Source organism: Danio aesculapii, chromosome 8 (genome assembly GCF_903798145.1).
Source record: "Danio aesculapii chromosome 8, fDanAes4.1, whole genome shotgun sequence".
Lineage (NCBI taxonomy): Eukaryota > Metazoa > Chordata > Actinopteri > Cypriniformes > Danionidae > Danio > Danio aesculapii.
This window is the reverse complement of record NC_079442.1, coordinates 29,343,962-29,368,793: the sequence shown is the minus strand read 5'-3', so window position 1 is coordinate 29,368,793 and position 24,832 is coordinate 29,343,962. Positions and strand designations below refer to the sequence as shown.

At 35.0% G+C, this 24,832-nt stretch overlaps 1 protein-coding gene across 1 annotated transcript in view; it reads left to right on the top strand.

Moving 5' to 3' along the window:
• cpne5a (copine Va) overlaps positions 1 to 24,832 on the top strand; it is a 128,105-nt gene that overhangs the window by 94,229 nt on the left and 9,044 nt on the right. Inside the window, 4 exon segments of the mRNA XM_056464336.1 lie at positions 10,702 to 10,748; positions 10,848 to 11,029; positions 12,480 to 12,607; positions 18,397 to 18,499. Of these exon segments, the coding sequence (XP_056320311.1) occupies positions 10,702 to 10,748; positions 10,848 to 11,029; positions 12,480 to 12,607; positions 18,397 to 18,499 (460 nt within the window).

The following is a 24,832-nucleotide window of genomic DNA, read 5'->3' as shown; positions in this document are numbered from 1 at the left end:
ATAAGTTGGTGGTTCATTCCGCTGTGGAATAAATGAATAAAGGGACTAAGCTGAAAAAAAAATTAATGAATTAATGAATGAGTAATATGGGGTGGCACAGTGGATAGCATTTCTTTGTGGAGTTTGCTGCATCTCCCCGTGTTCACGTGGGTTTCCTCCATGTGCTTCGGTTTCTCCCACAGTCCAAAGACATGCGGTACAGGTGAATTGAATAAGCTAAATTGACTGTAGTGTATGTGTGTGAATGCAAGAGTGTATGGGTGTTTACCATTATTGGGTTGCAGCTGGAAGGTCATCCACTGTGTAAAACAGATGCTGGATAAGTTGGTGGTTCATTCCGCTGTGGAATGAATGAATAAAGGGAATAAATTAATCCGCTGTGGTGACCCCTGATGAATAAAAGGACTAAGCCAAAAAGAAAATGAATGAATGAATTGTTAATATGTCAATTAATATTAAATTTAAAAAAACATATAGACTTTAAATTAAAACAATTGAATCATGTATTTTTCACAAAAATATTAAGCAAAAAAAAATCTTCACTGATAAAAAAATAAATGTTTTGTGAACGCCACATTTAAAAAAAATTTCACTGAAAAACATTAAGAGTTACAATTTTGGTGTCACGTTTCGGGAAAGGGAAAGACAAAGACTCAAGTGCAGGAACTCAAAATTTATTAATATTAAAAAAAGGCAGCAAAAACAACCCAAGGGGGAAAACATTAACAAAACAAATGAACAATTAAATTTGACTGGGCAGGCTGGCAGGGATCAGGACAAAGCGAAAAACGATGATGAACTGGCACAGGATAGTAAACATGAGGAGACTATAGAAGAGAAATTATGAACAAACAAACAAGCAGATGAAATTAATAATCTAATAATGATTAATGGGTGGGACTAGACAATAGACTTGAGAGCACATGAAACAGAGACAACACAAGCCATGTGCTCACATAAAACGAGACTAGAACACAGTAAATGAGAGAACTCATTAACCGTGACACATTAACCGTATCACATGACACATGACACTAAAGCACACGGCCAAAATGTAAACACCAAGCCACGCACTTTAACAACACCAACACAAACAGAACACAAGTCACGAGTGCATGATAAATAAAAACACTTACCATGCACTCATACATGCAACGTGCATGTTTCATCTCAGCGCCAACCGAAACCAACTAGACTGAGATGCTGAACTGCATGCTGCAGACAGAACAAACACAAACATGAGACCAAGCAAGCATGCGCAAACTGAGCCTCCTCTGGGGCGCACGCTCACTGCAAAGACATGAACACGCAAGAGACACAAACCAAGACAGCATGAAAGAAAATTTGAGCCGAGCACGACATACAAGATAAGGCAGGACTAGTGTCTGGACTCTGCTACCAAAACAAGAATTAACAAGACCCAAGTGCCAGAATCCTGACATTTTAGCTCAGATATTGCTAATAGGTTTTTAAAACAATTAAAAGCAACAGCGTGGATGTGTAAATACCAACAAAATGTTAAATATGATTTTTTATAAATCTTGTTCAAGCTGCATTACTAGAAATTTGTTTTAGTCTGACCGTTCTGATCGAATTTTGTGCTGTTTTTTGCCCTCAGTGTCACATTTTCACCCTATAAAAAATTTAACCATGTCAGATGTTGTTTGTATAAAATATGCTGAAAGTCATTACAGAAACACACTTGTGTTGCAAAGTGCAAGTCGAGCAGAAAATAGCAACATACTGCTAGTGGTGCTGGTGTACACAGCTCTCTGAGTGTTGATGCTGGTGAAGACGACAGCACAAAATAAGGCCGCTCACACCAGCTGTCTGCATTTCTGCCACTGCCTCATAAGACGTACAGTAATAATCCAGCCAAACCGCAACACATGATGTCATGATGTAAGATAACATCTGTATTGCAGACCCTGTTGTTGTTGTTGCACAACCTTCAGTCCCACTGCAGAACACCCATATTCCACAAAACAAACAGAGCCACAGGGCACACATCAGACCTGAACAGTTGAAGTAAAACAAACAAATTATATTTGAGCAAGAGATGAACCAATAGTTGTTGGTTCATTTCGCTGTGGTGACCCCTGATTAATAAGGGGACTAAGCCGAAAAGTAAATTAATGAATTAAATAATGAACCAATAGTAAGACAGGACTAAAACTCAGTTAGCATATAGTACATACTGTACATGTAATAGACTGTGAACTTACAACCCTATTTCAGTCTCTTAATTGTGATGTTTTGTTCCTGATTTAAACACAGAAGAAGAATAATCAGTAGGGTTTATGTGTGACAAAAGAAAAGCATGTTAGACATAAGCACCTTTCAATTTTCTCCCAAACTTGCACACAATGTAGGTCTATACAGGACATAATATACACTATAAGACACTATAAAATATATATTTGTTTCACTCTAAGTAACATCAATTTCTTAAAACCTGTATCAGTGTTGATGATAACTACCAAATTGCTTTAATTTAATTGATTTTAACCCCTTAAATTACTGTTTGCTTACAGAATGTCCCTGTTGTGGTTTTTATTAAAAAATATCTTATTTTCCTGAAGCTTCATTCCATTGTGGCGACCTCTGATAAATCAGAGACTAATGCTGAGTTCAGACTGCATGATTTTTAAAGTAGTCATGTCACGGATCTTTTCACACTGCATGACTGTCTGGGGTAGTGTTTCATCGCTGCTTCGTTTACACTGCAAGATGGATCGGCAGTTTCATGACTTTATAAAGACAAATCGCTGACAACTTTGTCCAAACTACGTCTCACAACTAAACACACGCGAGAAGTGGCATTGAAACGTTGGTCACGTAGTATACTGTATCTTTTGTTATTAACTACATAATGAGAAAGAAGCTTTTAGTGGGGTAGAAAATCTACTTCTTTTGCTCACCTGGTTTTGAAGGGAATTAGCAATTTCTCCTCAACTTTATTTCTTTTTCGACCCAGTTATGATATTGCACAGATATACGTCAAACAGACACGGTTGCTCCTGCCAAATTTACACTAGTTTTTCATCCACTTCTTTGGTCCAAATAAGCTGAAAATGAGTGCTTTTAACTTCTCCCCCATCCTATGCGGATCTCTTATTGACTATAGGTAATGATTTGAGTGGGGTCCAGATATTCAGCATGCCAGATACCTGACGCGTGTCAGCGACTCATCTGCGATTCTCACAGATCATGTCTTTGATAGGTCACACTGTGTGACTGTTACTCACGTGAATGAGCACCGATTTGCCTGTGATTTTAGGCATTTGTCCACGATTTCTCAAAATCGATGCTAAAATTGTGCAATTTGAACTCGGCAGAAGTGAAATACCATTACAATTTAAAATGTCTGTTTTATATTTGGATACTTTTAAAAATGAAATTTATTCCTGTGATGGTAAAGCTGAATTTTCAGCATCATCATTGATTTGAATTCATTATATGCTTAAAAACATTTCACATTATCAGTGTTGAAATGTAGCCAGTTTAACATTTCATTAGCTATGTTTCCATCTAAAGATGCGAATGAAATTTATACGCAAAACAGGAATATCGCATTAAAAGTTGAGAGAGAATGAAGCAGCGTTTCCATCATTTTTATGCATATTTTCAAATTATATGTACATCTTGTTGATTCCATCAACCAATTTTTATGCGCTTGACCAAAATACGCATAAAAATAGGTGGATGGAAACGTAGCTAGTGATATGTTTTGATAGGATCCATTACTAAAGAAAGTTGAAAAGCCTAACAGCTTTTATGTGAAATTTTTTAAAACATGAATGTCTTCACTGTCACTTTTGATCAGTTTAATGTGTCTTTGCTGAATAACAGCATTCATTTCTTTTACAAAAAATAAAGCTCTGAACTTTCGTATCTTATTTAGATGAAAAAAATTGTTTCCTCGTCTCTAAAAAAAAAAAACATGTCAGTAGCTAGCTTAAAAATAAAGAGAGTGGCGAGTCAGAAAGAGAGCGAGAGTGTAAACAGTCCATGATCTGTGACTATCCGAAAGACGTGTCTGACCTTTCACACTGGAGTAATCCATATCACGTCCCATTCACACTGAGTCAGATCACTCTGTCCATGCTCAAACTGCTTTCTGTCAGCTTTTCACCTTTGTTATTTTTCTCCATCAGACTCTGACCTTTAATATTGATGCTGAAAGCAGACCTCTGTATGGATTTCCCATTGCTGCACGTTTCATTCAGTTTCTTCTTTACAAAGAGGACTATATATAACCCTGTTCGCTCTTAAATCGCAGTGTAGTGGTTCAGAGTGAGATGAATTCTCTTTTACTGCTGTGAATGAGTGAAACAATCCAGTCTTGAGAGAGGTGTTAATTATACCGCAGGTCATAAAGGCTGCTCTCAGAGTTAATGCAAAATTTAAAACCTTTTCCAAGGACCTTATTAAATGTTTAATCATGTTTTTGAAAAGATTGGACTGCGGGAAGAATTTCCTTATAGACTTGATATTATCTTTTACATTATGCTCAGTAGTTTTAGGTAGAGAAATATTTCTTTTTCTACAGCAAAAGACTTTTTTGTTAAGTACAGAATAGTTGCAATTGAATATATATATATACTTTTTTCTTTTTTTCAATTAAATGTATGTATTTTTATGTTTTAAAATAGTTATTAGAGATTTTTGCATTTTCATTTATAAGAATTAACATACATTATCATACAAGGATTTAGTCAATATCAGTAATCATGACATCAACCTAAAGGTGCTGTAAGTTTTTAGCTCTTCTAAGGCAAAAATACCATATGTTTGCAGATGTTTAAGAAACATGCTAAGTGAACATTCTTGTTTATCTGAAAAACAATGCTGAAGTCTCTTATTCTGCTTTGAAAATGTGTGTTACGTGCCGGAACGTCTGTCTTTGTTTTGGTTCTTTTAGCCCACCCAAAACCAGTTTAGCCAATTATATTTCAGCACCCTGGGTTGCCTTGGTGGAAAACAGCGTATTTCATTCTTTCAGTCAGGAAGGCTTTCGAAGCATGTGTCCGAGACCAAAATGCAACCTTCGGTGGACAGTAGCAGCCTTTGAAATGAGATGCAGATTCAGAGTTCCACATGAGGTGGTTATCAATTAGCAAATAATATAATACAATAAAATACAATACTTTATTGTCAGACTTGCATCTAAAATTTTTCTTGCATAACGGCATGATAAATACTCCTTACAAAGAGACAAAGACATAATATTCCAAACTTAAACAGTAGGTGAGCAGATCACATTGTAACCCTGAGCTACTTATCGAGATACGCAGTGATAAGCAATTTGGCTGTTTGCACCAGACAAAACATGACAGAAATGTAAATACAGCCATTCAAAAGCACAGAATAGTGCACTTACTGCACTCCAACAAAATGGTAAGGTTTATAATCTAATTAATACATAATTAACTTCTACAACATAGTTGGCTTGCACTGAGTCACATTTCTAAAGTTCAGTTTCAAACAGTTTATTTTATTTTCAAGATCTGAGGTGAACTATATAAATGTCAATAAATGTTATGTAAAATGGCATTTAAACTCACATTATTAGCTTTTAATACTGAATAAAGCACATGAGGTGTACCTGAGGTCATCATTGAGGTTATCGCTTGCGTGTTTTGAACCAGGTGTGCAATACCTAGTTCAACCACTGAGTGACAAGCTTACATACTGCACCTTTAAAGGTGCAAAATCAGAATCTGAATCATGTTTCAGTAACCCATTATGTTTTTCCCAGCTATTATTCAACCTGTTCTTTTTACATTCAGCGCATCTTGCAGAGTTAAACAATGCCTAATTTTCCCATGATTTTGAGTGTCTTTTTCACATTTTTCAAATTTCCCATGATTTTTCACATTTTGAGTGTCAGCCTTTTTCCTTTCCTTTATTTTTTTATTTATTTTTTTTGCCAAAAAAGGCTATATTTTGTACATTGATTTATTATTAACAAACTCATTATACATATTTGACATACATCCTGTATTCAAATAATTTCAGGGCAACTTGTGGTTAAAAATTGGCAATAACTTTTGAATAAATTGATCTATTGTCCCAATGGGCTATATGCACACATATATTTTATTTTTCAGCCAGGCAGCCCAAGGGATTCCGCTGAACTGTCTTTCCATTACAGAATTGTCACATTTAAGATCTGATTTCTTTAAAAAATCAGCGCTCTTCACTCTCTGTTAGATATACCATATGAAATGGGCTCAGATCGGACAAGAAGCACTGCATTAAATTCCATTTTCCCTGCCATGTCTTTAAAATATGACAGTTTATCTTACTCCAGTATTTTCAATGGAATGTCTGCGCTAGCCTGTTGCTACTGACGTCTTTCATCTCGTTTTATGCTTGAACAACTAAATGAATGCTTAAGTCTATTTAACTGAATGCATTGTAATTACATTACAATATCGATGCTGTAAAAACAAAATAGTGAATATAGTCACTTTAAGCTTTCACAGGAAGTTTATCATTGGCTTTAAAACTCTAGCTGTGCATAGAGTCCATTACAATTACCAAATATCAGTATCACAAACCAGCATAAATACCAATTAGATACCAGATAACTGCCTAAACTTACTGTTCGCCATTTTGATTAACATTGAAAATTTACTTTTTGAAACTACTCCTAGACCATTTCTCTGAATTTCCACAAATTGGGCTCATATCATCTTCAGACCCTACTGATTAAAAGTAATCAAACATTTTTTTGATAATCTAAACCTTTTTTGAATAATGCAACAATTAAATATCTTTGAACAGTACCAAAAAGCATATGAGCTTGTATTTCTGCAAAGCTTTGCATTATTTACATTTTAATATTTAAGAAAAATAATCTTAAAATGCATTCAGCTAGTCAATGCTTGACTTGACTTCCTCTCCGCCATGCTTGCTGCTCATTCTGCCTCCAGACTGCTTGTTGAATATACAGGCTTTCAACCATTTTGCTCTCCTGAATGATCTCCTAAAATCTCTATTTTGTTGGTTTAGCCAGTTTCTCTTGTGCTCGCTGCCCTGCCTGTTCTTTCTGCCTGATTGGCCCCTTTATTGCTTCCTGCAGCTATATTTTAACTTCTTATTTTGTTCAGATCTGAGTGAAGTGTTTTTGTGTAGGTGATTACATCTTTAGAGGTCTCTTGAATGCATCAGACTCCACTGTCAACCTCACAAGGGGAATCTAGCTTTAGAAAGACACAACAAGACATTCATAACCATACAGCAAGGAATTCTAAAACTACCGCATTGCAGAGATGTGTGTCGTTGGATCCAGTTGCACATTAGTATATTGAGAGATATATTTTATTTAAAAAATAGTCATTTTGCATTCATTTGACTGCACTGTTTCTAATGTGACAGTCGCCATCCTATCATTCTATATCATTCCATTCCAGCAGTTTTTCCCCTACTCCTATAGATGACATTCAGAATTCGAGCATTAAGATAAATGTTGTTCATATAACAGCTCCAGTCCAAAAGCTCTCGGAGGTTCCTCGTCTCCACCAAAGAAGCTGTTGAGGTCTTTGCTATAATGCAGATTAATGCACCAGCCCAGACTATGTGCCTGGAGACATCAGTGATAATCAAAGGAAAAAAAAAAACTCGGGATGGACAGAAAAAAAAGGGAATGAAGATAAAGGAGCATAAACAAAGCTTGTTAATCACTATTGTGCTGCTTCCCCTGCCTTTACTATATTGTGCTGAGTTAAATATAAAACAAAATGGCTGATAAAGAAGGATGCAGTATTTTGGTCTTCATCCAAGGTCTTAACATAAACAATACTCTTGTGTCACCAATGAATATGATTTGGCCAGTAGGTCCTTCATTTGAATGTAGAAACATCCACGTTTGGGTTTTTGTGTTTTTTTTTGTTTTTTTTCAAGATAATCATGATATCTTTGTCAGCATGGGAAGGTTTTATAAATATTCACTGACCTCCTACTCCTTGTTTTGCGACATCACTCGCTGGCATCCTCGCTTCTCATTTGCACAGCAGACTCATGCAGAGTTCATGCTGAAATGGGAGAGCCATTGAGATTCAGATATTAGATGTCATTATGATATTTTGAGCTCTTCAGAGGTGATCTGTACAAGTGCTGTACTCCAATCAACTGCAGAAAAGGTTGTTTGCTACTGTATAATCACTTCTGCAGGTGTTCAGATTCGCCTTTTGTTTTTCTGTGGGCTCAGGGCTTCCATTTAGAGCTGAAAATGATAGAATGCAAAAAATAATAGCAAACTAAACAAAATGAGTTTTTTAATACAGTTAGCATACAGTGAACATTTAGAAATGCTCCAAATTTGTTCAGTAATTTCTGTACATTTATTTTTCTAATGTGTAATAATGAATATTGTACCAACACAGCTTATAGATAACTGCAAATAATAGTTTATGAACTGAACTAGACTAAACCTGAGTCCTACACGCTAATAAAAAAGAATAATAAAACATACAGTAAGTCACTGTATTAATATGAAAGGTTTTCCTATATTATTTGACTGATGTTTTACATTTCTTGTATTTTGAATTGAGATTTTTTAGGTAATAATATCAATGCTGCAAATGAACTTTATTTTGTGTTGGCAACAGCACTGCCATATACAAAATTTTGACTTCAAGTTTAGATAAATTGAAACAAGAAAACATATATAAGAATTCACTTTTCACCCAACTTGTCAAATTCCGTTGCATTCAATGTGCTAAAATAAGTCACGAATTAGCCCAGCAGGCACACAACATCAAAAGACGTTAATATTAGGTTAGATTTAGGTCATGATTTCAGGTGACCAAAATTTAATGTCTAGCCAGCATCTAAGGACAACTTTATATTTGACGTCAAATTACGTTGATATTTGGTTGATTTTAGGTTGTGTTGGAAAGTGACCAAAATACAACATCTGATAGATGTCATAGTGGTAAAGTCCACACAATGTCATGGTGTAACATAATTAGACATTGATATTTGGTTGATTTTAGGTTGGACATTGGACATTGACGTCGGCCTGACGTTGGGTTCTGACGTCAACCAGATTTTCATTTCCAAACAAAATCCAATGTCCCCATGATGTTGGGATACATTGGGGTACAGCGTCAATATGATGCCATGTTGCCGTCCTGTGCCTGCAGGGAGGTGAAAAAAAATAGGAATGAGCTTCCCATTGCATAATTACTGCATAGTCACATCATGTGATTCAGAACAGTCAAATTACTGGCATCAAGCAAAGAAACACCTGTAGAGATTTCTGAAACTACTAAAATTGGATTAAGAACCATTTAATGCGTTCAAAAAACTTGAATGATAGTGGGGAACCATCATATTTGAGGAAGAAATGTGGTCAGCTCACCATGTACATCTGTGGACTCAAGATGCAGAGAGGCATTGACCAAGATGAAGGGGTTCAAGTCCGGCGAAGAACGGTTGCAGAAAGCGGTTAAGACAAAAACAGAAGCCAAAAAATAAAATAAGCAAGTAAATAACAAGGTGATAATGTGGTAAAATCTGAAAACGTGGTAAAAATCAGGCTTTTCTTTTTCTGGATTGCTTTTGAAAACACTAGTGGTTGGGTTTATGGAAGGAGGAGGGTGGATCAGTCAATCGGTCAGTGAGTCAGTCAGTCAGTCGGCAGCAGCCTCTGATGGATTAACTCGAGAAGAGCAAGCGCTAATGGCACTCGTGAAAGAAATTTGGGATCTGAAAAAGCATACACAGTAGCCTCTGGTGGATTTGTGAAAACAAAAACTGCAAAAAAGCATAGCTCCTGGCACATATTTAGCACTCTCCAGAAATGTATATAGTGGTATGTTTTCAGAGTGAGTCTGAGTTGAATAATACGGTTAGTCAGTACCTAAATATACTGAATGAGAAGGTTATTCCATCAATGGATTGTTTCTTTCCTAATGGCAAGGGCATATTCTAAGATAACCCCAGGATTTAGCAGGCTCAAATTGTGAAATAGTGGTTCTGGGAGCACAAGACATTATTTTTACACTTGGATTGACCACCTCAGAGTCCTTAACTTAACCCTATTGAGAGTATTTGACTTTAAAGATCTTTAAAAAAACCACAAACTCCCCCACTCCACCCCCTTCAAACACTGCTCTCTGATGCCCACGGAACTCTGCAGAATCAAAATCACTGTTTGATTACTGGCTCCACACTGTGTGTGCTGAATGCTCTGTCCTCCAGCCAGTCTCTTCACAGGACAAGCATCTGCAATCCAGGACTAAGCTGGAGTTCCAACCGATTTCAATAGAGGAGCAGACTTGTGAGAATACCTGTGATGTTCGGTGGTTTCGTGTGCCTTCTCGACTGCTGTTCCGAGAGCAGTTTCACTGTTGCTCCAATTAAAAAAAGCGAGGAAAAAGAATTGGGTTTTCACAGATGTTGGCAGAGCTGATAGTGAGGAGCGTCTGGCTGCCGAGCAGGAGGTTTTCTGTCTGCCTGTCAGGTGAAAGAGAAGCGGCACAATGCTGGGCTGGGGATGGTAATTACACCAAGCTCTGGAACAGCAGGAGTGGAAACATTCAAGTGTTTTGAAGCCACAGTTTGGGGTGAATCAGGATCTGTCACCTTTGTTGAGCCTCGCCGTCAGATTCTCACATCTGTAATGTGTGAAAATGTGAAATGCTTTGATTTGATATTCTTACCTTCTCACTTTTTTCTCTCTACTAGGCTTCAAATCCATTTCACTGTGGCCATTGATTTCACTGCGTCCAATGGTAATTATTTTTTTTTCTCACTGTTTGAAGTCCATGCAGATCTGAATCAGATTTTACCTAAATTTATGATCCGTCTAACTCTCTTTATTTAATTTCTAGGGAATCCTTCTCAGTCTACCTCCCTGCACTACATGAACCCATATCAGATGAACGCGTACGCCATGGCCTTAAAGGCCGTCGGTGAGATCATTCAGGACTACGACAGTGATAAGATGTTTCCTGCGTTGGGCTTTGGAGCCAAACTTCCTCCCGATGGCCGGGTTTCCCATGAATTTCCTCTGGTACCTGTTCCTAGATTTGATAGATTATGTTGATTTGCACTGCTGCTGGCACACATCCACAGTAATTTCTGAATGTGTGCCATTCTTTTTATGAATACTGTTGCTTTTTCTTCAGAGTGGAATTTTTATATGCGATGCTGTTTTGAAGTGTTTATATAGTTGTTTGCATGTATGTGGATGATATTGTAATTAGTAATGCTTGGTTAAGTCTATGTGTAATGTGTAAATAAGGCCCTCTCGACACTCCTGCTCATTAACGTCACCATGCGTGTATGCAAAACCCTCATCTCGTTGAGCATTTTGAGTCTCTTAATTAGTTTTTGCTCACTCTTTCTCCTATCTCTCTTCTCTTGTGCTGGAACTTGAGATTCATTTTCATTCTTGCTGCTTCTCTCCCCAATTCTTCGGATTTGACTGTCCTTAGAGCATGAATAATTATCTAATGATGAATCTTAAAATACTGAAACAGATACTGAGATCCCTAGAGGCGCCAAAGTAGAGAAAGTTTGACGGTGCATTTGACGGAAATGAGTGTGGAAGGTTTTGAGTGTGAAGAAAAAAAATTTTTTTTGGTTAATGCCTTTTCGTATGTCCTTGAAATACACCATTCCACCATTTCACTGATTAACTCAAATTCCAGTGCATAGATGCACTAAAAAAAACAACAAATACCCTATACTGTATGTAAATACAGTGCTCGACAATATTGAGTACCCCCTATTTTAAAATCGAATATTTTTATCCTTTTGTCATGAATATATACAGGTAGGCAATGTATTTTGGTCAATATAAACAAAACAAATTTATTAAACAGATATAGTTATTAAAATAATATTTTAGTCACCAAACATATTTAGAAATTGAAAGTTAAGCTCCCTGGGCTTGAGTGTCCACATACATGGACAGCACATTTTTAGCTCTAAAGTGGCTATTTAAAATATTTTGAATGTTTGATATTTTGTTACAGACATACAGTGTCATCCTGCAACTGTTTTGCAGCATATGAAATGTCCCAAACACTATTTTACCTGTCCAAAATGGGAACAAATTTTGTTTTTAACTCTCTGATAGTCAAAGCAAGTTCAAAAAACTTTTTCTATGTTAAATATGCATAAATAAATTCAGGAAAAAGTGTTTTATGTGTAATATTTTTTAAGTGTAATATTTTTTTCTATAACATAAATTTGGATGAACTAGTTTTTGGACTGTTATCGTAAGTTATTTTGATAGATTAGCTCCAGATTTGGCTTCAGTACTAACTAATCTAATGTGTATTGTATAGATTCCTATTAAAAATATGAATTTAAAAGATAGATGTGTGTGGGGTGTACTTATATATGCTGAGCACTGTGGTTTAGTACTTACCTTAATAATGACAAACCTAATCCACATGTTATGACCATGATAGTATTGGCATAATGCTAATGGATTTGTGATGTTTTCTTTGAAGAATGGTAATGTTGATAACCCATATTGCAACGGGATGGAGGGAATCCTAGAGGCCTATCACGAGAGCCTGAAGACTGTCCAGCTTTATGGACCCACCAATTTTGCTCCTGTCATCAACCATGTAGCAAGGTAAGACAAATGCAGCAATCTACACAGTATAGAGGATTCTGGCACATTAAAAATTCTCATCCTGTGTAAACCAGTATGAAGTCACAGTAGTGATGTCCTGTACTCAAATAAGCAGAATGATGAGTCATTTTTAAAGTCATTGTCTTTGCTCAAGCAAGCAAAAACATTTATTATAAGTCTAGGATAAAAATCATAATAGGTTACATTAATGACAAAATGACTGCAAGGTGTAAAAATGTAGTTGAGTTGCTATTATGAAAAATATAAAAATTAAAGCATAATATTAAACTATAAAAATTAAAGCATAATGTCACAATTTATGAGAGAAAAATAGACCTGTGAGTAAAAATGTCTTGTGAGAATTGTGAGATGTGTCGGTGCAATTGTGAAAAATATAGGCGTGATTGTAAAATACAAATTTGCAATTATGAGAAGCAAAGTCGTAAATCCAAAATACAAAATAATGTTGCGATTGAGAAAAAACTCTGTTATTGTGAAATTTTTTTTTACCATTGTGAGATATTACTTCACAGTTATGAGAAACAAATCTGTAGTTGTGAGAAACACAGTAGCAAGTAGTTACAATTGTGATATTCACTTACCGGCCACTTTATTAGGTACACCTTACTAGTCTTACCACCCACCTTATTATTACCACCCTCCTCATCCTTCGTGGCATAGAATCAACAAGGTAGTGGAAATATCCCTCCGAAATTTTGGTCCATATTGACATGATAGCATCACGCAGTTGCTGATATGAATTTCCTGTTCCACCACATCCCAAAGGTGCTCTATTAGTATGACTGTGGAGGCCATTTCAGATGATTCATGCTTTTTGACATGGCGTGTTATCATGCTGGAAGTAGCCATCCGAAGATGGGTACACTGTGGTCATAAAGTGATGGACATGGCCAGCAACAATACTCAGATAGGCTGTGACATTGACACGTTGCTCAATTGGTACCAATGGGCCCAAAATCTGCCAAGAAAATATTACCCACACCATTACACCACCAACACCAGCCTGAACCGTTGATACAAGTAAGCATGGATCCATGCTTTCATGTTGTTGATGCCAAATTCTAACCCTATCACCTGAATGTCGCAGCAGAAATTGAGGCTCATCAAACCAGGAAACGTTATTTCAATCTTCTATTGTCCAATGTTGGTGAACCTGTGTGAACTGTAGCCTCAGTTTTCTGTTCTTAGCTGACAGGAGTGGCACCCGGTGTGGTCTTCTGCTGCTGTAGCCCATCCACCTCAAGGTTCAACGTGTTGTGCGTTCAGAGATGTTCTTTTGCACACCTCGGTAGTAACGAGTGGTTATTTGAGTTACTGTTGCCTTTCTATCAGCTTGAACCAGTCTGGCCATTCTCCTCTGACCTCTGACATCATCAAAGCATTTGCGCCCAAAGAACTGCCGCTCACTTAATATTCTGTCTTCTTTGGACCATTCTATGTAAACCCTACAGATGGTTGTGCGTGAAAATCCCAGTAGATCAGCAGCTTCTGAAATACTCAGACCAGCCTGTGTGCCACCAACAACCATGCAACATTCAAAGTCACTTAAATCACTTTTCAGCACCTTGCAGGAGATTGTCTTGACCATGTCTACGTGCCTAATGTGTTTGAGTTGTTGCCATGTGATTGGCTGATTAGAAATTTGTGTTAATGAGCAGTTGGACAATAAAGTATCCAGTGAGTGTACAATGTTCCAATTTTAGGAAACAAACAACCATTTTTGTAATTGAAAGTAATATGTGAGGAAAAATTCACAATTGTGAAATATAACTCTAATTTACAACTGAAAAACAAAGTGAGAACTAATATTTATTGTAAATTGCAGAGTCAGAATTAGTCAAATACAAAGTCAGAGTAGTGAGAAATAATGCAGTTGTGAGATATAATGTTAGTACTATGAGAGATTATGTGAGAAACAAAGCTCTCATTGTGATATATGATGTTTCGGTTTTTAATACTCTGTATTGTGAGCAAAATATGTAGTTGCAATTAAGAGAAACAAAGCTGCAATTGTAAGATTAAGTGTCAATTGTGAGAAATAAAATCACAATAAGGAAAGAAGTGTGTGAGGAAAAGTCTGAATTATTAGATATTAAGATGCAGTTCTGAGAAATCTACAAATCTGAGAAAAAGTCACAACTCTGTGGTAGTTGTTTCAATTATAAGAAACAGCCCCAATTGTGAGTTCTAATTGAGAGATCATTTTATTGTCTTTAATAATGATGCCACTATGAAGGACAAAGTTACCATCATCAGATTTAGCATTGTAATTGAAAAAGTCATAACTTTGAGCAGCAGTCATAATTGTGAAACATAGTGTCGTAATTGAGGTATATTACTGTATATAGTTGTCATAGTTGTAGTTATGAGATGTACTGTACAGTCCCCATTTTGCAAAACTGCATTAAGACAATAATTACAAGAAGTTGTTTTGCAGAACAGCTCTGTGTTGAATTCTCGAGTCAGACCCAGGCTTCTATACTAATGAACACTGTTGCTGATGTGACGCTATATTGTACTTATTGTCTAAACCGACCAGCCTAGATGATTTAACAAGCACCAAATATTTGTTTCTCATCGTTGTGACCGTACGTGAACCTCCGAGATGCCAGATCTCCTTCATAACTTCTGTAAAGGGTTTTGCATCACAAAGAGCATTATGGGATTTTGATGAAGGCAGAAGAGCTGTGTCAATAGCACAGGGACGTCCCAGAGCAAATATATATATGCATGAGCATCAGCACTGAATACTAAGTGTTCAATGAGGATGCTCATTCTTTTATTATTCATCCGCAATGTTACAACACAAATGATGGCAAGCCAATTTAACCTTTAATCTGTAAAATGTCAATCGGTATTACTTTAGTTCAGGTCACAATTCATGCAATTAACTATTGGCTTATTACCTGCCTATTATTAACTGTTCATCAGTAGTTATAAAGTATGATCTTATTTTACATCCGTAATCCTAACCAAAGCCTAATCCCAACTTCTACCTTACTGTTAATAAAGAGCTAATTAGTAGTTTATTAACCTACTAACTGCCCCACCAACAAAAACATTTTTGGATTGCATTTCTTAACCCTTAATGTCGCTAGTTAACACACTTAGTACATTTTTTTCTACCACATCCCATAATTTCTAAAAATATCAATCATTTGGTAGAGGTCGATATGTCGGTTTATGATAAAAGTACCGGAATTAATACATATACCAGAAATCTGAAAATATGAAGTGTAAGACCAATTTATTTGAAAACATAATCATAATAAAAATGTTTTACATCTTTATTTTTTGAAGTGTGCCATAAAATATTTCACATTCTCATTTAACATGTTTTCTTGTTTCTTGACTTTAACAGTCATTATTTAAAACAGTCAAAATATGGTCAACCATTTGGTAGAGCAGACAGTTTAATGGTTAAGCTAGTATTGTTAGTTAATGGTTTGTTAATACCATGAATTGTGGCCTAAACTAATGTGTTATCTGTCAATTTTCATGCAACTATTTGTATATCATAAAGGTAAGTGAGCTGTAACTTGGGCTGTACTCTTTCAAAACATACATATTTGTACCTAAAAGGTCCATAATTGTACCTTAAAGATACATTTTAGGTACATTTGGGTACTAAAATGTACCTTTGAGGTACCAATATGGACCCTTTATTTACAAATGTGTACGTTTTAAAAAGGTACAGCTCGCATACTTCTATTTCTGAGAGTGTATGTACTTATGCTTATACTTATGCACTATTGTGTAGTATAAATAGTGTAAGCAGTGCATTCAGACTGAAAACTCTAAAAAGAATAAGTGCACTTTAAAAACCCGCATGGTGCACTTATTCAAACATTAAAATCAAGTGTGGAGTGATAGACACTTCATGCACTCAACGGCCACTGCTTTGCTCACCTAGCGAAAGGGGCGGAGCTTTCAGGCACTGATGTTCGATTACTTCATTTATTTTGGATTGTGAAAGTAAAATTCTCCTACGAGAGTAATTATAGCGCCTCCCGATGGTGAATGTGGTTATACTCATGGCACGTATTCATTTGTAGTTTGGACATTTATTTCACTAATATGGCGACCATCAAACGTCATCTGGGAAACGGTTTGAATTTCCGCTTAGTAAAAAAATGTTAGTGTTACATTTGGGACGACACTACATTCATATGCTATGCTGTTGAGTGTGTAAGTGCATAAGTACATAGTGCATAAGAGCATAGTGTATAGTGTGCTATTTGGGATGCAGCTTGTTTCTAGAATTTACAAAAGTACTAGTATCTAAAACTAAGTACGAGAAATGAATAACTATTAGTATGTTCAAAATATGTAATAGTCAAAATGTAAGTTAAAACTAAATATTAATGGCTAAATATAAATATAGTCTATATCTCAATGACAAATTACCATAGTAGTCTCTATTAGTTACTAGTCGCTACTGAAAAATGTTCTAGGATAATAAATATCTAATGAACAAGTAATAGCAGTGCTTCCAGCACATAGACTTGGGCCGGCCGCTCAAGTATGTTTAGCAACACATTTTTGTTTTACTATTATTATCATCCTTTTACACTTTTTATATCCGCCCATGACCAAACATCCATGATTGATTAAGTAGTGGAAACAATCTTCTCTTGTTTACCTTTTTCCTTCTGTGTGCGTGAGACCTGTCAACACTCCCACAGACAGTCTGCAGAGCCACAGAGACTCACCTTTTTGTGACTTTAGTAATTCGTCTGGCCGGGGTTTCTAAATCTCCTAAAATGTCTGAGATTCGGCTTTCACTTTCGTTTTCTTAAGCTGTCATTAAACATATGCATTTTTGCATGAGAGTGAGAGAAACATTAACCCCCAGGGGTCGAAGACCGTATATACGCATTTTGAGGCATCTTCTCCTGATAAGGCCGAAATTACACTTTCACCTTTGATTGTACAGATAAGAGCAATACATCAATCGAATCTGTTAGGTGTCTACTTTTTTGTGCACACCCACAATAACAACAAAAGTGTGTGCTTTTGCAAAATAAGGAAAACAAACAGTGTAGGCATTCTTTCCTTTCTCTCTCCGCAAACTGCATAGTGTGGAGGATATCATAAGACCTTGAGGTAATCAGATGTACTGTAAAACACAATATTAAAGAGTGTCTTAAGTTGTAAATCGGTCAGATTTGACCCAAACACGTCAGAAAGGTTAAATAATGTACGCGTTTTAATCTTGTAATTATTATAATTTGTAGAGATATTGTCTGTTTTTATTTCCTTTTCTCTCATTAATTCATTAATTTCTCATTTGCTGTATATTTTACAGTATATACATATCTAAAGTGCGTTGGCATTCAAGTTTGCTTTGAACTTAAAAAGAGAGAAAGCAGATTTTAGCTGTCAGTGGGTGCACATGGCTCCTAACTTGGATAAAAGTAAGAGAAATAGTGGCTTTCGTTTTCATTTTTTTTTTCATTTTTTTACTTTAACCCATTTAAAAGAAACAGTTTATAACAGTGTCAAAATAAATGAAATTACTGTTAAATTAAATTATGTATTGCTTGTCGCATAAAGTTAACTATTATAGTGTTTCTGAAAAAGGTTTTCATTGTTGGTTTATGGTTCATTTGGGTGATTTGGATCATAATGTTCTCTGCTAATATGTTTGATAATATGAAAAGTTGACTTCTCTCTCTGTGTGTGTGTACGTGTGAGGGCAATACAATATACGGTTTGGACACTTTTCACAAAAACAAACGTGTGTGTATGTGTGTGTGTGTTTACAGGTATGCGGCAGCGGTTCAAGATGGCTCACAGTATTTTGTGCTTCTCATCATCACAGACGGTGTGATTTCAGATATGGCTCAAACTAAAGAAGCCATCGTCAATGTGAGTTCTCTTTCTGGCCTCAAAAACAGTTTATATCATCATACTGTGGTGCAGCATTGCATCACAAGTGCCTCCAGGCAAAGCCTAAGAAGAGTTCAGGTGTGTTTTGGGTCTTCCTGAGGTCTTCTTCACACCTAATGGGATTCGTCTGTCAGCGCTGATACTATTACCCAGCAGACTGGATTTAAAGGGAATTTGCGACTGTTTAGTCACATTATTAGAACAGCCACACCTTCCTTTTAAGATCTTGCCTGCTGCTCTGTCTCTTCTGCAGCCTCTACCCATGATGCTCTTCCCTCATACGGTAACACTTCAGTATGAGTTCATGACTGAACGCTTCACGCGCCTGATTCATTCCTGTGCCCAGAGCATTTTTTTTCTTTATTGAAATCTGCTGTAAAAAATCCACTCTTGTGCTCTTTTCTGTTGCTCTTTTTAAAGAGATTATGCAAAAATGAGCACTTTGAAGTATTTTTCATTCATGCCCTCTCTCAGTCTTTGATTCTCTGCACTATATATTTTGTTCTGAGAGCAGCCAAAGTTAAATGTTGGTTAATTCTGTTAAACGGAAGGTCACTCTTTTTGTTGTTGCTGTGGTGAACAATTTTCTGTGAAAATGTATATAAACAATTAACATTATTAATCGACTATATATATATATATATATATATATGTATGTATGTATATATATATATATATATATATATATATATATATATATATATATGTATATATATATATATATATATATATATATATATATATATATATATATATATATATATATATATATATATATATATATATGTATATATATATATATATATATATATATATATGTATATATATATATATATATATATATATATATATATATATATATATATATATATATATATATATATAAATAAATATATAAGTATATGTATATATACATATGTATATATGTACAGTTGAGATCAGATTTATTGGCCCCCATTTGTTTTGTTTTTTCTTTTTTAAATATTTCCCAAATGATGTTTAACAGAACAAGGAAATTTTCACAGTATGTCTGATAATATTTTTTCTTCTGGAGAAAGTCTTATCTGTTTTATTACGGCTAGAATAAAAGCAGTTTTTATTTAAAAAAAAAAAATTTTAAGGTCAAAATTATTAGCCCCTTTAAGCTATATATATTTTTAAATAGTCTACAGAACAAACCATCGTTATACAATAACTTGCCTTATTACCCTAACCTGCCTAGTTAACCTAATAACCTAGTTAAGCCTTTAAATGTTACTTTAAGCTGTATAGAAGTGTCTTGAAAAATATCTAGTAAAATATTTTTGGCATTAAATATTAGTATATTATTAAATATTAGTCAAATATTTCATGGCAAAGATAAAATAAATCAGTTATTAGAAATTAGTTATTAAAACTATAATGTTTAGAAAAGTGTTGAAAAAATCTCTCTGTTAAACAGAAATTGGGGAAAAAACGGGGCTAATAATTCTCACTTCAACTTTATATATATATATATATATATATATATATATATATATATATATATATATATATATATATATATATATATATACACCAACACAATCAATTTGAAGTGAGATAAAAGCAAAATGTGCTTTTACAAAAATTTACAGCCAAATCAAGTGAACGCTGTAGGAATTACAGCAGTTTACTGTACATATGTGCCTCCCACTTGTTAAGGGTCCAAAAGTAATTAGACAGAATAATAATCATAAATCTAACTTTACTATATAACTATACTATATAATATATAATATCTGATTGGCTGATAGCCGTGGGATATTCTGCAATATCAGCACTCGTACAGCCTCTTCACCTTTGTGTGTTACTCCGCCCACATGGAATGATAGCAGATCAATAAACTCACTAAAGTTTGACAAATATTGAAGCTGTTGGACAACATAATGTACTTTTGAGGCTTTTTTAGAAGAAAATGCAGTTATTTAGGCCATTAACCTGACATTGAGCAGAGCAAAGAGGGTTGACGTTCTGCCACAAGATGGCAAAAGAGATAGCATAATACGTCCTTAGAGAAGAAAAAACTCAAATACAGCTGAAAAGTCTCCAGGAAAAATGTCAAATTACAGCTGATCATATTGTTATAAAACTGGTAAGTGACACTCTAACTTGATCTCACTCTTTTATATGTTGTAGTGCTGTATTTATACCATAGTAATCTGGTAGGGTTTGCTTTGCTTTGTTTTTTTCTGGGTTAATTATTGTGATACTTATTATTGTGATAAGTACTGGGAAATCTCTGTAGACTGATCTAATTTCATGCCGTTCAGCCTTATAATCTTAAAATTCAATTCAATTCACCTTTATTTCTATAGGGCTTTTAGAATGTAGATTATGTCAAAGCAGCTTCACATAGAAGATTATAAAATCACCTGTGTTGTCATCACTTTAGACATTACGCTAGAGAATACTGTTGTATAAATGCAATATCACACTTGTAGCAGTGCAATAGGGCTGTATACCGTCACTATGTATATTAACTGTAACATATATCTTTATGTGTCTGTAAATACTAAAATATATTACATCAAATTGCATAATAAAAAATAAAAAAGGCTTGACAAGAAAAGCTGCATTAGAGACTAATACTTGTTTACAAATTGCAATTTTAAAATGTCTTCTCATTTCACTTAGCAACAGTTTTGAATTACAATTAAAAATTAAATATGCATAAACAAGAACAGTTAATTCAAATATAAACAGAAAGATCAATAATCCAGTCCCACAACTAAATGTATCTATAGATGTTTTAGTAATTTAAAAAACATGACTAGAAATAATCATGTGTAGTGGTCATGTTTGCAGGGAATGTGTAGGAAGCTTGTATTAAACGTTTTATTAAATGTAAAATCCTTTAGCAGATGTGAGTGTGTGTCGGAGTGAACCTAAGAATAAAGGCTGAAGAACAGGACAGGAGAAAACACTGTAATTCACCGAGTTTATTATAGGCTAGCTGTAAATGTGCCACATCACATAATTCACAGTAATCTGCACTTATTTCAAGACTGAGAGAGGTATTTGGTGGAGGAAAAAAAACAGGGAGAAAGTGAACAAATGAGAGAAGCAAAGACCTGCTGGAAACAGCAGTGAATACATGAAGTGTGTGTGAAATGGGTTTGTTTGGACTCTATTTCTTTCAACACATGAGCGCTTCTGTCCCCCGTGAGCTTTTCCGCCAATGCTGACCTACTTACAACCCCATAAATATGTGTTTGTAATCCTTGCCCATTGGCACCAGGCATTCAGTGAGCTGTCTGTACAATGCACACGGACAGGACAGGGGTGGACGGTGAGTAGGACAAAAGCAGCCCTGGAACAATACAAGCTAACAATAACGCCACAAATTAACACTCGATCTGCACTGGCAGGTTTATGAAACGACGATATACTTGGCTTGTTTTGTTGTTTATAACAATTGTTGAGAACTTTATACTGTTGCCATGCAATGAATAGAGTGTTTTTAGTGTCTGAAAGCGACTTGGTTTGCAGTTTAAAGAAAATGATTTACAAATTTGTTGTCAACAGAAAAGAATAATAAAAATTTTTCCTGTAGTTATTTGCCAGAATGAAAGCACTTTAAACGCTTTAAAACTAAAAAGTAAATAATAATAACAAAAAATATTGGTTTAGTAATTACAATTTTTTAATTTTTAACAAGTGTTTTTATTAGTTTTACAGTTTTTAAGTAATTATCAAACAACATTGCAATAAAAAAATTAAATAAACATAATACAATAATGGTGATAATAAGCAAAAATAAAAATAACGAATAAAAATTATTTTTAAAAAAGAACAATCAGGGCATATAAACAGACTCAATGAAAAAACAAAGTGGCAGTCAATAGGGGCAGTGAACATATTAAGCACTACACTGCTGCTCTGACATTATAGTGGTCCAGTTGATCAAGGAATGGCTGCTATATTGTGAAACTTATCAAGTTATACCAATAACTCCAAACCAGATTTCTATCATGTGCAATATTTGAATAAGATAAGTTAACCATGTCTTAAATTGAGGAACAGAATCTGATTTCCACAGTTTTAGAATGATTCTCTTAGCAATAATCATTCCATAAATTTTTTATTGTCAAAGAGTCATGAAACACCCCTTTTTCAGGTCGAGTCTCAGAATTTTTTTCAAAAAATGCTCCGGGATAGGCTTGCAATGCTGTGAGCAAAGGGAGGGGGGACGTGGCTGGCGGAGCAGGAGCAAAGCGAACAACTGACAAAACCAATAGTTTTGCTGTATCAGTAGCCTGGACAGCATTTCGGGGAGAGCCATGCAACAAACCTTGTAGATCAGTGGTTCTCAAACTGTGGTACGCGTACCAGTAGTGGCTTCCTTTTAGTGGTACACGGAAGAATTGCTAAATAATAAAAGAATAAAATGAACTTTTAACCCTTTGACACGTACAATAACACTGAGACTCATGTGAACAGACAACATTGGCTGTTCCCTGAAGCGTACACTTACACTGGTGTGCTTAGAATGTTTAGAGAAGCTCTTCTGCAGACCAGTCCTGTTGTGTTGGCGTTTCAGTTACTGCAATGTTGCATCCCCCATGCTGCATCATTGGTAAAATAATTATTAGAAATGTGTGCTCGTAGTCACATAATGCGTTTTCGATATTTAAAGTTATTTGATTTGTAAAGTAGGTTTAGTTTGTTACCTCAGATTTAGGCAAATTCATTTGGATGGAATTCAAATGGCGCGAGTCTCAGAACATAGACTCAAGCAACTTTGCCATGCTTGAAGCTTAGAGGTAGTAGAATATAAATAAAGTTAGTCTCCGTGTGCACAGACGGAGGAACCACAAACTGTACCCGAGTCTGTTTAAAAAACAGTGGTCGGTGCGCGGTTATTGCAAACTCAACGGTTAACTTAAGATGTGATCTCATTCGCACCAAGTCACAGAAATACTGCACATATTAATTGGTCAAGCAGTGTATTTATGCATTTAATCACTCGCTTTTCTGACACACATAGGCCTACTGTAAATGACAAGCAGTAAGCAGATCTAATTTCTAATTTAAATATGTAATTCCAAATCATATTTAAAATACAGGTTAATGTTTAAATTTCAAACATTCACAAAAATGTCATGTGTACATGCAACTTATATTTCAAAATGTATAAAAAATTGTATATATATATATATATAATGTATGACATATAGCCTATATTCATCAGGCCCAAGCATCATTTCCAGGTTTTGATGAATAAGCTATACATTAATACTTTACAAGTTCAGCAGTTTTCTTTTTACTTTTTAAGATCAGCCATTTTTAATTAACTTTTAAAAGCACATTTTAATTTAAACAGTAAAGTTTTTTCAAATTTATTTATTTTTTGTCTGCAAACACAGTTAATGTTGAAACTACTTATAATGTTTAATGTGGCTGACAGTAATACATATTCTTAATAATAAGAATGAATCTGCCTCATTTTTTAATAGTGCAGAGCTGTAGCTGCTTAATTAGGCCTATACACTATTTCAATACTGGTCATTATGGTCGTACTTGGAGACACTATTTGTTTCTGAGGTGGTACCTGGTGAAAAAAGTTTGAGAACCACTGCTGTAGATCATGGAAACAAACATATATGACCCTTCATGAATGGCTAAATACTGCGTGCCATGCCTGGCCGTGGTCTCACAGCTTGGCAGGACTGTCATTGGAAAGCACGTGCTCTCATGAATATTTAAGAAGCAGAGTCTTCACAACCTGTAGGATAGGAAAACTCAGCTATAAATAATAAGAAGAAACTGACACATCATCTCTGAATAAGCAGACGAGTGCCACATCACTGATTTTGATCCTACCCCAAAAATGATTTTAAACCCGGAAGATGAAATTAGCTGATAAAAGCTCAAAATTATCCAGGTTTATCCACAATTAAAGCTAACAGGTGCTAACGTTGTCTTAACTGATGCTCAACACACAAATCTGTTAAAATCTGCCATACACACGAATCTGCAAAAAAAAAAAAAAAGTGCTCGAAGGTTTCTTGAACCTTTAAATGAATGATTTACTGTAGACAGAGTTCAATAGAATTATAGTCTGTGATTTAATTTTTAAAATAAATAAATATTGTGGTATTACAGTAATGCTATTACAGATCTGTGGAATTTTTATAATTTGATGATATATTATTGATAATAATTATAATAATGTATGTTTTTTTTATTTCTGTTTTTAGTGAAATAATAATAAATAAATACTGAAAAACAAACCTGTAAAAAAACTAAACTATTTCTTCCATTTGTGTTCACACACACACTTTAAATATG